Source organism: Periplaneta americana, chromosome 14 (genome assembly GCF_040183065.1).
Source record: "Periplaneta americana isolate PAMFEO1 chromosome 14, P.americana_PAMFEO1_priV1, whole genome shotgun sequence".
Classification (NCBI taxonomy): domain Eukaryota; kingdom Metazoa; phylum Arthropoda; class Insecta; order Blattodea; family Blattidae; genus Periplaneta; species Periplaneta americana.
In genome coordinates this window covers 57,355,187-57,368,058 of record NC_091130.1, presented here as the reverse complement: position 1 = coordinate 57,368,058, position 12,872 = coordinate 57,355,187, and the positions used below count along the sequence as shown (strand labels likewise).

General features: G+C 33.3%; 1 protein-coding gene across 2 annotated transcripts in view; it reads right to left on the bottom strand.

Annotated features, from left to right (window-relative positions):
- Nucleotides 1-12,872, bottom strand: part of l(3)72Dn (UTP4 small subunit processome component l(3)72Dn) — a 66,626-nt gene that overhangs the window by 5,579 nt on the left and 48,175 nt on the right. For both annotated transcript variants that reach the window (XM_069845326.1, XM_069845323.1), the window contains exons 8-13: nt 12,485-12,555; nt 10,309-10,578; nt 6,532-6,724; nt 5,587-5,693; nt 4,559-4,654; nt 506-688 (exon numbers count right to left, since the gene is read on the bottom strand). In XM_069845326.1, coding sequence (XP_069701427.1) covers nt 506-688; nt 4,559-4,654; nt 5,587-5,693; nt 6,532-6,724; nt 10,309-10,578; nt 12,485-12,555 — 920 coding nt within the window. The remainder of the gene's footprint in view (nt 1-505; nt 689-4,558; nt 4,655-5,586; nt 5,694-6,531; nt 6,725-10,308; nt 10,579-12,484; nt 12,556-12,872) is intronic.

The following is a 12,872-nucleotide window of genomic DNA, read 5'->3' as shown; positions in this document are numbered from 1 at the left end:
TCATCTGCATACAAGACATTCAGGTAACCAAAATTACAGATCATTCATAGCAATAATAAATAAAAACGGCCTGAGGATAGAACCTTATGGAACCCCAGTAGAGACATCCATAGATATGGAACGATGCTTTTCTTTGAAAGTATCTAATATCCAATGAACTAGCTGAGCAATGACTTGAGTGATAGATTTAGCTTTCCAAAATGATCTTCATGAAGTAGATTATTCGTTTCGAAATATGTTAAAAGTTGGATCAGTAGAACTAATTCGAATACCTTAGAAAATATTGGTACAAGAGAAATGGGTCTATAATTAGTAATATTATTTTTACTACCCTTTTTGAATAACGGAACAATTTTGGAAATCATGAGTAAATTTGGAAAATATCCTTCAAGCAGACATTGATAAGGCATATTCACTCCAGTGTTTAAACCAAGTTGAATCAATTAATTTATCACCAAAAGTAATGACAGGTATGGTAGTACTCGTATATGGTAGGTATTCAAACCTTATTCTTATTGATGACACAAATAGTATTGTCATCCTGCAGCATGATGATGCTCTGATTACTGGAGTCGAACAATATGTTGTTTACTGCATAGTTTCTTGAAAGCCACTGGACGGGATGACGATTATCCAGTCCCCTAGAGAAGGAAGTGTATTTGCGAGAAGATAAACTATATTCCACTATCTGGAAAAAATAAAATGAATACAATTACTTCATAGATTTAGAATTCTTCTATCACTTTTTAGTTAAGAAATATGGCATGCAATTGGTTTGGTTTAGTTGGATGTTACTCCTAATTTCGCCTACAAACCTTTCTGGACTCTTGCTAGCTAGCAATGTAAAGAATTTCTTTTCTAAAAGTTGAAGAGGTATCTGTTGGGCAGAATTCATTACCCATCACTGATAGAAGAATGACTGTAAATGGGTGTAATGGGCAATTTGTCGTGGAAGAGATGTGAATGGTAAATTTTGTCTGTAACTCTCTCATTTAAAGATAGGATTCCTTTACATGTCATATACAGTCTCGATACAACAATTTTCTGAGGACTAGGAAAATTGTATTGTTACCAGGCGTGTTCTTAAAGTAAGTTCCAAAAGGGTGTAGAAAGTAAACGGGGAAAATATTTACAAACCATTTTTGTAGCATTGTATTCCCCACACTTCAATTACTTCTCACCATAATCTCCACCATTATTGAGGCATTTATTGAGTCGTGGCACAAGTCTTTCTATCCCCTCATTGTAGAATTCACCCGCCTGCGAACCACTCCGCAACATTTGTGGAAAATTCAAGGAAAGCAAAGAAATTGTGAACCTCCTGTCCTCATGAATTTTTTCATCGACAGCACGCACCAAATTGTCATTGATCAAAGATGGCCGACCGGTATGCTGCTCGTCATGCACAGAGACGCGGCCCTCATTGAACTTTCTAACCCATCTCCTGACCATTCCATCACTAATGACATCATCACCATACACCTCACAAAGTTGATGATGAATGTCAGCTGGTTTGATGTTTCTCGCATTCAAAAAACGGATACCAGACCGCATCTCACAGTCGGCGGGATGCTCGATCACTTTAATCATTTCAACTGATCACAACTAACCACACACACGGACTGAAGCTCTGAAACTGCATGCACAGCTTGCCTGAGGACTGAAGAAGAAAACACATATGTGCAAAATAACGATTGCAGCGATGTGACAGCTATAATTGAAAATGGAACTTACTTTAAGAACACGCCTCGTATATCAGGGTTATTGTTGTATTGACGGATTACAAAATTTCTTCAAGTAATTAATGCTATAAAATGCTATTATTAGAAATAATTTTGCTATAATACAAAAAATTAATGCTATAATTTTACACCTCTACTTATCATTATACTGAACCAAAACACTAACAATAACATGGGTGGTTATGTGATAAAAGACAAAGGAGAACTGCTTAACGAGGAGGGTATTTATTGTAAAATCAAAAGGCAGTAGAAGAGAAAGAAGACTGAAGTTAAGATGGGAAGATGTAGTGAAGGAAGACATTAAAACATTGGAGAAAAAGATTTGAAAGAAATTGGCAATAATAGAGAAGACTGGTAAACACATCTGATGAAGGCCAAGACCACATAGGACTGTAAAGCTAGGAATGATGTTGATGTATAGTAACTTTGAGTATGATTTGAGACTTTAGTGCTGTTCAATGTTGTGTGAGAGCTTTGGTTCTGCGTCGATTTTTTAATGTCATAAAGTACACTAAAAAAGTACCACAGGTGTAGTTATTTTTCCCGTGGTGTGCTTGTTCATAATGGTATTGAACTGCATGGTATATGATAAAAAGACTGTACCAAATGTTTACTGTACTTCATGTACATAGTTTTTTGTAAAATACCTAGAATATTTAGACTGTTAAGCCCTAAAGGAATACAAATTTCATTTAATCAAGAGAATCTATCTATTTTGCAGAAGTAAGTAAACTTAAAATTTTATGATAATATAAAAATGTGAAGTCTTGATTGTTCACAGTCTTTGACTATTTATTATAGTAAAATATCAAAAGGTTATTTTTTTCTAATACGTTAACGTTTCCACCCTTATTATGGGCATCATCAGACTAATAAGTAGATATCTATGTAAAAATAAGTAAATCCATGTTAAACATATTGCAATAAACAAGTTTGAAATTTAAAACAACCATCAATAAAAATAAGTTATTAAAAATAATTAAAGGTTACATATAACATTTATTAGAAATTATGCATATTTAATAAAAACGTGCTAAAAATTGTCTGTATGAGACGAGTTAAAAATTTTTTACGAACCAATGCTTTTCTATCATCACTAGGTTATGGGTATATTATTAAATGTATATTTTACATGACAACTGTATGAAAGTCGGAAGTAACTATAAGTGACCTCTGTTTATCTAGCAATGGGGAGAAATCAAATATGCATACTTTTTACAAAAAGTCTACAAAGAAAATAGCTACCTGAAAAAAGAATTTTCATTAATATCTGGGAAAAACAAGTGACAAAAAAATGTAACTTATTAGTCTGATGATGCACATAATAAAGGCGAAAACGTTAAATAATATGTATTAGCAAAAATAATCTTTTGATATTTTGCTACAATAAATAAGTCAAAGACTGAACAATCAAGACTTCACATGTTTGTATTATCATTATATGACTTATTGGAATACACAAAATGAATTCAAAATTCAAATTTAAAATTTTATGTTCTAGAACAGGCCTGCATAAGGTTTGCGCTCTCCGAGCCAGCTCACAGCTCATGAGCGGAATGCAGATATTAGCTGTGCTCTGTATAAGGGTGGACTAGAAGAAGGGGTGATCTCGTACAAAATAAACACAAAAGGAAGTAGACCCTACTATTACGAGTGCTTATGAAATGAATTCCCATTCAGTGTTTGCAAAACTATCTTGGACTATTATTAATTAATAAGGAAATATTTATTTTACAGAAGTAATAGAAATTCTATAGCTACTTAAATGTGCAATATCATTTTGTTATATTTTTATTTATCAGTACATCAAAACGAGGTATTATGCTGTTGGCAGCTGAAAGGAACAGTAGCCTACTGATCGTAATGAAACATCAGTTACCAATGTTCGATGTCTGCCTTTATTAAAGTTGATTATAGAAAACAGTTGCTCACAAATATAAATGTTGAGCCAAACATAGCAATCATTTGACAGCCAGCCTGTGTAGTCGTAGATATTATTGCTAATGTTTAGTCTTGTAAAACTCAACCAGGTTAGTAGTATTATTCAAACGATCTTTAGCCCTTAGGTCACATTGAAGATCAGTAAGTTCGAGCTGTAAATCGTTAAATGTTATGTTCCGTCTTTTAGATTCCTCCATACTGTACTGTAGCAGTAGGTAAGCAATGTGAAACAGTTACTGAGAATAGGCCTACACAGTGCACTCCACTAGATAGCTGAGTGGTCGTTTCCCTTTCCTCTACCTATAGCAAGTCTATGTCATTCTGACGTATCTTCCTCCCCGTTTCGGCGAGTGGTAAACACCGCTCTCCTGCTCCGAAGGAGCACGTGTGCACTCGTTGAGCACTGTTTGTGCAGGCCTGTTCTAGAATCATAGTTAATAATGGATTAATTGCCCGTGAATTCATCAACAAAAATACCTTAAAAATTAAATCCTACAGAAGCTATTGGAAAACTAGGGGTCATCTTAAATTCGAGATCATCTTATATTTGAGTAAAATAATTTATAGACTTAGATTTTGCATAATTGTAAAATATTTGTTATAATAATTATTTTTTTTTGTAAGTTTCCTTATTATTGTTGTGTTATTATTGTAACTCTTGTGCTACCTATTATTGACTAATCGCTGTTGGCGATCATCTCTTCTCATTCTGGATCTTCTCATGTTCCACTTCCCAATAAATGCAATATAGAATACGGCATCCTTAATTTAGGGGCCTCCTTCACTCTCCTCATTTTCATTCTATTGTAGCATTTTTATGTAAAGAATACAATGAAAGAGAGAAACAATTCTGCAACCTTCAATGGGATACCAACCTTATGATCACTATAAACAATTACGAGGACATTGGTCTGGGGCTGAACAGCTAATGCAGTTGGAGCACATTTATATCGTGGCAATGAACAGTAATGCTGGAACACACAAAAAAAATTAAGGTGTGTACACTCAATTCCTTAATATTTTAATGAACTACTGGGTGTTCATTTCAAAGTGTGTCATGACATCACTGTTGATGAGTCAGCGATTTGAAGCAAGTTTCAGCTTTTGTGTCAGAGAAGTTGCCTATTAATCAAGGTTTTCAATCTGAACTTGAGAATGTGTACGGTATAACTTGAACGTTGGAGCAACAGATGGCGGTCTGTACGGTCTGTGTGATACCATAACCTCTTTGGAACTGTGTTTTGCATGGGTAAGTCGTACGCAGGGTATTTGTTATCATCGGTTGCGTACGGCAACATTCCACAACACAAATCAAATGCTCCGTGTCCATGTTGACCGTCGAAATTAATGTCAACAAATACGTAAGTAATCGTCTTAACCCTCTTCCCATATCCCGACAGTAAGAAAAAATTCACCTCAGTACATGTTTCGAAACAGTTCACATTCCTGCCACTACCGGCGTTACCGTATGTATCGGTAAGTACTCTTCAGAATGAACGCCGTACTTGCTAGGCAACTTCTCTGGCACATAAGTAAGTGGAAGTGTAGGAAGATTGAATTCTCTAGGCTCATCGACTAGCCACATGACGGCATACAGCAAGCCATGACACACTTTGAAGTAAACACCCAGTATAAATAACTATCATTTCAAATAGAACTTAAAATATTCATAACAAATGTCATGCAATTTGCAACTGAATTAAGGAACTGCCTTTCTAATGTATGATACTTCACTTTCTATAAATATCAATATTATCTCCTGCAACTGTTCATAACTCAGCACATAGTTGCTACTTGAACAGAAAGATTTAAAATAAACATGTCAGTAAATACAAAATAGAATAACATCACACGAGAATCAATTAAGTTCCAGTAAAATTTTAATTATGAGAATAAAAATTACCTTCCAGTTGGAAGTAGTCCAGACAGCAATGTTGCTCTTGTGGTCTCCTGCAACAATGAACTGACCATCTTGAGAAATAGTCAACAGGTGTACTGCATCTTTTAGTGCTGTTAACATAACACAAAAACAACAATCACAAAAACACGCAATAGATGGAACAGATTTTGTATTTTTAATATAAATGTATCCAAAATCTATAAATGACAGACGTGGACAAATTATTAGACTAAATTAATTATATGTGCAACAAAGCTGTATTCATTGGCAGAAATAATGAACAAAAATGTATTTTGCACAGAAATAATGAACAGAAAATTGAGTCTGGAGGTTACTAATATTTTGTGAACATTCCCTTAATCTTTATTAACACACTGATTTTGTCAGGGATGCTGGAAACCAAAGTTTGACACTTTCTTTGAATATAAGTATCATTTAGCCAAATATCAGACAGTGCTTAAATGAGTCCATGTTTTGTTGTAAGCCTCTTTTTGTTCACTTTCTTCTTCAGTATAGATCAACGATTTTCAATTTTGTTCATGTCCAGTCTTCTTGCAGACCTTGGGAGAACAGTGTTTTGAAGATCTTCTGTGGTATATAATTAAAACACCAGTAGTACCAACACAGCCAGACAAAATATACTTAACCATTGGAAAAATATACTAGAAGATGTAAACAATCAATTTACAACAATAGAGACTCTGTGAATTATACTGACAGTTGATATGACGAATTATATTATGTTTCGAAGAAAAACTTTTAGTCTAATAATTTGTCCACGTCTGTAAATAATCAACATATATTTAACACAGCAAAAACAACGAACGAAAGTTATATGTCTCTAACGGAGGATCCTCAACAGCAATTATGAATGTTGGAATGATTTGACTGATTCATTAATGTCTTAAACAGAGCACATAAGATGTGGAAGTGTAAGATCCTACTCACTTTTGTCATCTTGTGGATGGAAAACATGCTCCAAAACTGGTTCATCTCCACTTAATTGTATTATTACGATATCACCAGTGCTAGTCGCAACTATGGCTCGAGTACTATCCGAGTTAAATAGTATTCTGTGTGCTGATGCCACTTCAAACATAATAGGAACTTTTTGGAGAACAGGTTTACCATTCTCTCCATCCTGAAACAGAAACAAATTTTATGAAAGATAACAGATTGTTTGGATGGTTGGTTGGCTTCAATTTCCTTTATAAATGGCAATAAGAGTCTTTCAGAAATTCTGCTAACCTGGTAGTATTAAATTTAATTCTGAGATGAGTATGCATATAAGATGGAATTCATTACTCCAAGCAAAAAGATAATACGCAGCAAAATTTAATTTTGGAGAGATCGAAGAATTACCATTTGTTGAAGTCCTTTCATTCAGCAACATGGACCTTTTATTTGCCACAACATCCATTTCAAAGAAAATAGTGCAAAATATTTGTATTGTCTTCGAATGGCTTTGGATCACGACTTCACATTTTACGAGTGAATTATGGTGACGCACAACTATGAAGGATGATCATTTTATAAAAAATCTTACCCAGAAATACATAAAATTTTTGTCTATTTTGAGAAAAAGTTAATTTAAAAAAATAGTCATTTGATTCAATTGCAAATTTACAGATACGAGGTATCACTTATTGGCCACTGATATTCTAATTAAATTAAGCTGAAATTGAAATCACAACGACACAAATAAAAACAGCACACCTTCACGTGTGACGGTTTAGCCAATTTCGTTTACATGATTGAGTGTTAGAGAAGTCCTTATAGCCTTAAATCTGCCAGGTTAAATAAACCATTATTATTATTATTATTATTATTATTATTATTATTATTATTATTATTATTCATGAATGCCCGACTTAATTATGGACATCTATTATGCTGTTGAGTCCTGTTCTGTCCACAATACATTTCATAGTGATTGTCTGTATTCATCAACTTTACAATACTTGTAACATCAAAATTAGTTCTACAGATCACCACTGGCATCTAGAAAATTAATGCCCAGTAACATCGAAGGTTTATTTGCATAAAAATAAATACTGTACAGTACAGTAGAATCCCAATTTAAGGCGACCTTCATTTAACATTAAATGTTCACGATCCTAGTAATTATTGCATATGATTAATGCATTTTTATGTTCGATTTAATGTTATTCACTTTCGATTAATTGATCAATTTTTGTTGTAAGATTAATCGACCAAAAATATTTAATCGAATGACTGAGTTGATTAAAATTAATCGGTTGTAGTTGATATTAATTATTATTTTGTTAATACAAACTCATACTAAAAATTCCGACAATATTTCTCCCTCGGAAATTGCTTACTTAAAAGCACAATAGTAGGCCTACTGTTATTTTCTAACTGTAAACCAGATAGCACAGGGAAAATTTTTGCACAAACACTTCAAAAGGAGATGGAGATATGAGTACAGTGACCTATTCTACTTCTATTGAAAGATGAAACACAATGCGAAACTCTTATTAAGATTTATGGTTTTCCAAGAAAACTTCCACCTTGTTGTCAGCTCATCTTCCTAGCATATGAAATACACACTTTTCTGGGATTCGTCCCCCTCATCCCTTATAAAATAGCCATGTCTACACTGTGTGCAAGTGAGAGCGTAACTACCTTCTTCTCTTTCTAAAATCTGGTAATTCGATTACAATAGGGGCCAGTGTTTTGTTTCGACCGCTGTACTTTTGCAGTTGCAGTTTCTGTATTAAATTTGTATATAAAGATTGTGTGTTTAGTTTGATAAAGAAAAAAATCAGTCTTCTGTGGTTTGTGAAAAGTGTAAACTCCATTATGTGATATGAGAATTTGAGAGGTAAACTCGGTGAAACGTTTGGATTTAAATTGAATGATCGTGGAGAAATGCTTGACAGAAAAGAAGTTTTTTCGTGTTTAGTGATGCAGGAAGCATTGTTACTAAACATAGAGCGGCACTTAATTCGGAGCATGTGACTGCACTCACACATTTAAAATCATGGATGAAGCAGTATTAACTAGATGAGTCTTCGTACTTTTTGTTATTTATGTTGTTTGTCTCAAAAATTCCTGGAGAAATTGACACAATAAATTATAAGCCTCATAATAAATATGTTAGTAAGTAATTAAAATAGTTGTTTTGTAATATAACAACACAATATATACAGATATACAACATTTAATACTTATGCTTATCACCGAACACAGGTTAAATTTAACAATAATTGTGTATTACAGTATATTAAAACATTTTTTTCAAATCGATCAAAACTCGATTAATCGATTACATTCAAAATAGTTAATCGATTAAATATTTTGATCGATCAACAGCATTATAAATTATTTAAATTTTTTTAGAGTCTGCCTCACTGCCATGTGATCCCTACTCCCTCCCAGCATCTAAATGAAGCTGTGTACCTGTTCATCTGCTAATTCCCACTCTTTGCAAGAACCAATCATGAGCAGAATAACACACAGAGAACAAGACACAAACTACCTGCTAATTCCCACTCTTTGCGAGAACCAGTCACATTCAATGACAGCCATCCATCACAACTCACATCATCAGTTGCTTCTCATCTTTGTTGTGCTCATTGAGGTGCATGGTGTCAGTGCTATTACAATGAAGAGACGGAATTGTTTGCATTAGAAAACAATGGCTGCAAAAATGAAAACACTTTCCTTTGCAGAGATGGTTAATTTAATTAATGAAATGGTTAAATGTATTCCAATGGATACCATCCCATTGTGGAATCCTGGATAACGAGAATGTGGATGCTTTTGCAAAGAAGGGTAGCACTGCTACTTACAGACCTGTTACTAAATCTATGTATTACTCTGCTGTGAAAAGATCTATTAAATCTACATACTTAGACTACAACCAACGAAATTTGGTAACACAATCTCAAGGGAAAAAAAGGGAACTCTCTGCGTCATAATCCACAGTTAATTCCCAATTTACCACGAAAATCGTCTGTAGCTGCATTTAGATTGGCAACAAGCCATGACTGTTTGGCCAAGCACCTGCATAGAATTGGAATATATCAGTCCCCTAACTGCCCATTGTGCAACTCAAACCAAGAAATGGATTCAGAACTCCTCAAAATCTGTGCTTCAGTGGCTGACCATGATAATATCTTTGAAAAATATTGGAGTGCAAGAGGTCAAATGACTTTATTGTAAAATGCCTGGCATTAGAAAACAATAACAATAATTAGTGAATGGAAAAAAAATCCAAATGCAAAGAGATATCTTGACATTTGGATGATGAGAAGAAGACTTGATTGGCATCCAGTTCCCCTTATTCTTTTTTGTACAGTATTATCCATAATTTATTTACTGTAGCTTTTTTTGCAAATGTATTAAATTTTATTAAACAAAAATAGCAAACCCCTATTTAGCATGAACCCCCATTTAAGGTAAATTATTCTGTCCCCTTTGTAAAACGTTAAATAGGAGTTCTACTGTATGTATTTTTAGTTGATTATGAAACAATGCTATATCAACTACTAGGTTACTTAGCATCAATGGAATTGGCGATAGCGATATGACATTGGCAAAATGAGGCTGAGGATTTGCCATGTGATTGCTTGAAAGTCGCCCTGCAGCTCGGGAAAATCCAACCCAAGCCCGAATGCAGCTCCAGACCAGCAGATAAACAAGTATGTATTGTTAAGTTAAAGGAAAATTAGTGTAAATGTTTAACTGAGTACAACTTACCGCATCAAACTTGAATAAGCACAAGGCTGTGAGAGTAGAATATGTGATCCATTTTCCATTGCTGCTCATATTTGCACAAACAACTTCATCACCTCCTCGTGACTTCAGAGTTAGCAGTCGAACTGGATTTTGTACCAAAGGCAATTCACCTTCTTGAACGTTGTTTTCAACTTGTGCTGATGCAGAATTACCAAGTCTCCAAACTTCCAAATGTGAGGAGTATCGCAGCATTATACATCTGACTTCAGGACAGATGCTTACACATGGACCCTAATTTTAAAGTAAGGTAATTAATACCACAGATATCAGATGAGACATTTACTACAATCTCTGAATATGTACAATACTGGCAAAAAAAAAACCAGACTGACCCTTGTAGCTGATTTCAGAGCCTTGTTCACTCCAGACCACGATAGACTGGTAACTAAGACTTTCGTGGTTCCGATCCTGCCTGGGAAGGAAACTTTTTTTGTTCCTTAGTCAAATTTATTCCCAATACTTTTCGATTGCTGGTAAAATTCATGTTCTGGGAATAATAAGTTAATTAAGTAGTAAATATCGCTGCAATCGAAAAGTATTGGGAATAAATTTGAATAATGAACAAAAAAGTTTTCTTCCCAGGCAGGATTCGAACCACGAAAGTCTTAGTTACCAGTCTATCGTGCTCTGGAGTGAACAAGGCTCTGAAATCAGCTACTAGGGTCAGTCCAGTTTTTTTGCCACTACTATACATGCAATGGGAATCATGCACTATAGTTCTTTCAATTTTATAAATAGTTTCCGACTCTTAAGTGGAGAAGATAGTGAAATCTGCAATTTATTCCTAATTGAGCAAAATGTTCATTTTTTAATGCAGAAATACCATTATTGCAAAAATTTTAATTCGAGAATTTTCTCTTTTAATTTGGAGCCCAATTCTGAAAAACCAAAAGAAAAACAGGAAAAAGTAATACACTAAAATGAATATATCTCTGCCATTTTTAAAGCTGAATTCAAAATTTCTGTGACATTTTTTTTCCTAAAAGCATGTTCTTTAAAATGTCTTAAGCACAATTTTGATACTGGTTTTCAAAATTTAAAGATAAATAATTACATCTTAAAAATGAATTATACAGGTATTCTTATAGAAATATGGAGACATAGTTTAGAAATGCAACAAAACAACAAATTTCTATTCCAGAGAAAATCTTCCTAATGGTCTAATGAATGTGTATCCCAGATATAATACTGTATATGTAACATTAATAGTTCCGAAGATACATAAATTTTGTATGGAATAAAGCAACAACTTAAAGTTACGGAAAATTGTAATCAAAGTTTAGTGTCATTTAAAATTCTTGTGCACCACATCACAGCTTTAAAAATGGTGTCACAGCAATGGACAAGACTGTATATACATATTAAATTTTATGTTTTCCAATACAAGAACTCAGTTTCAATGGAAATAATATGATAGGAGTTGGTTAATTATAGCTACGATCCTGAGACAAATATGTATGTATTTCAGCAGTTACATAAGTCTTAAGAATTTTTTTCTTATACATGAAGTACTTTTCTTTTTATTAAGCGAAATATATAGTGCAAGTATTGCAATACTGCAAAAAATTATTTTTGAGATTTTTTCTGGTATCATCATAACAATATGTTCTTAATTTCAATAGAAAGTCAGTAAAAGCTAAATCATAGCCTTTTCTTTTTTTCAATTTAAGGATAAATTAAACATACAGAAATAATAGTTATTTCTCGTTAGATGGAACCCTGGATGATTTTCAAAACTTCAGAAATAGTTCCATCCTTTACACAGGTAAGTGTTTAAAACATTACTATTATTACTGAAAAATTTGAGGTCTCACTTCTCCCACTCTAAACTTCAAGAGGTATTGCAAGATTTTACTTTAGCCTTTAAAGAATTAATAACACAGATAAGTGTTCTATTAACAATCGGTGTTGGTATGGCAGGATATGAATTGTCTGTAATTAGGTGGATAGCTTCTGAGAAGAACATGAGTCATAAAAGGACTAGATCAAATGTCAACAGAACATGCATAGCTTGAAAACTATTAGGTTATCATAAACATACACAAATAATTTGTCCTTACAAGGCCACCTGTTGCATATATACAAGTTAAAATTATTATTAATGCTAAGTATAAGAAAAAAGAAATAATAAATATACCTGAAGTAGAGGAGGATATTTCACTAATACGCGGGGAGGATAACTGCTTAATGCTAAGTAACTATCTACACCTGAAAATAACACAAAAAGTAAACAGTTAATTTCTCACAAAAACATAACTAGACATTTCCTTGTACTGAAATAGAAGCACTTTGTATCATAAAATAAAAATGTCTTTAATAGTCATGTAACACCATGTGTGTACGCGTAAAAATTAAAATAATATCTGTACTCATTATGATGACAAGGATTTTTCAATTAAATAAAAACACAAAGTTTAAATAATTTCTCATAATGGTAAACATTAGAAACAACATGTTTTTTAAGAAAAAGAAAATAAAACAAATTGTGGCTTTGTCGATATTTGTGTAACAAATAAATTTTAAAC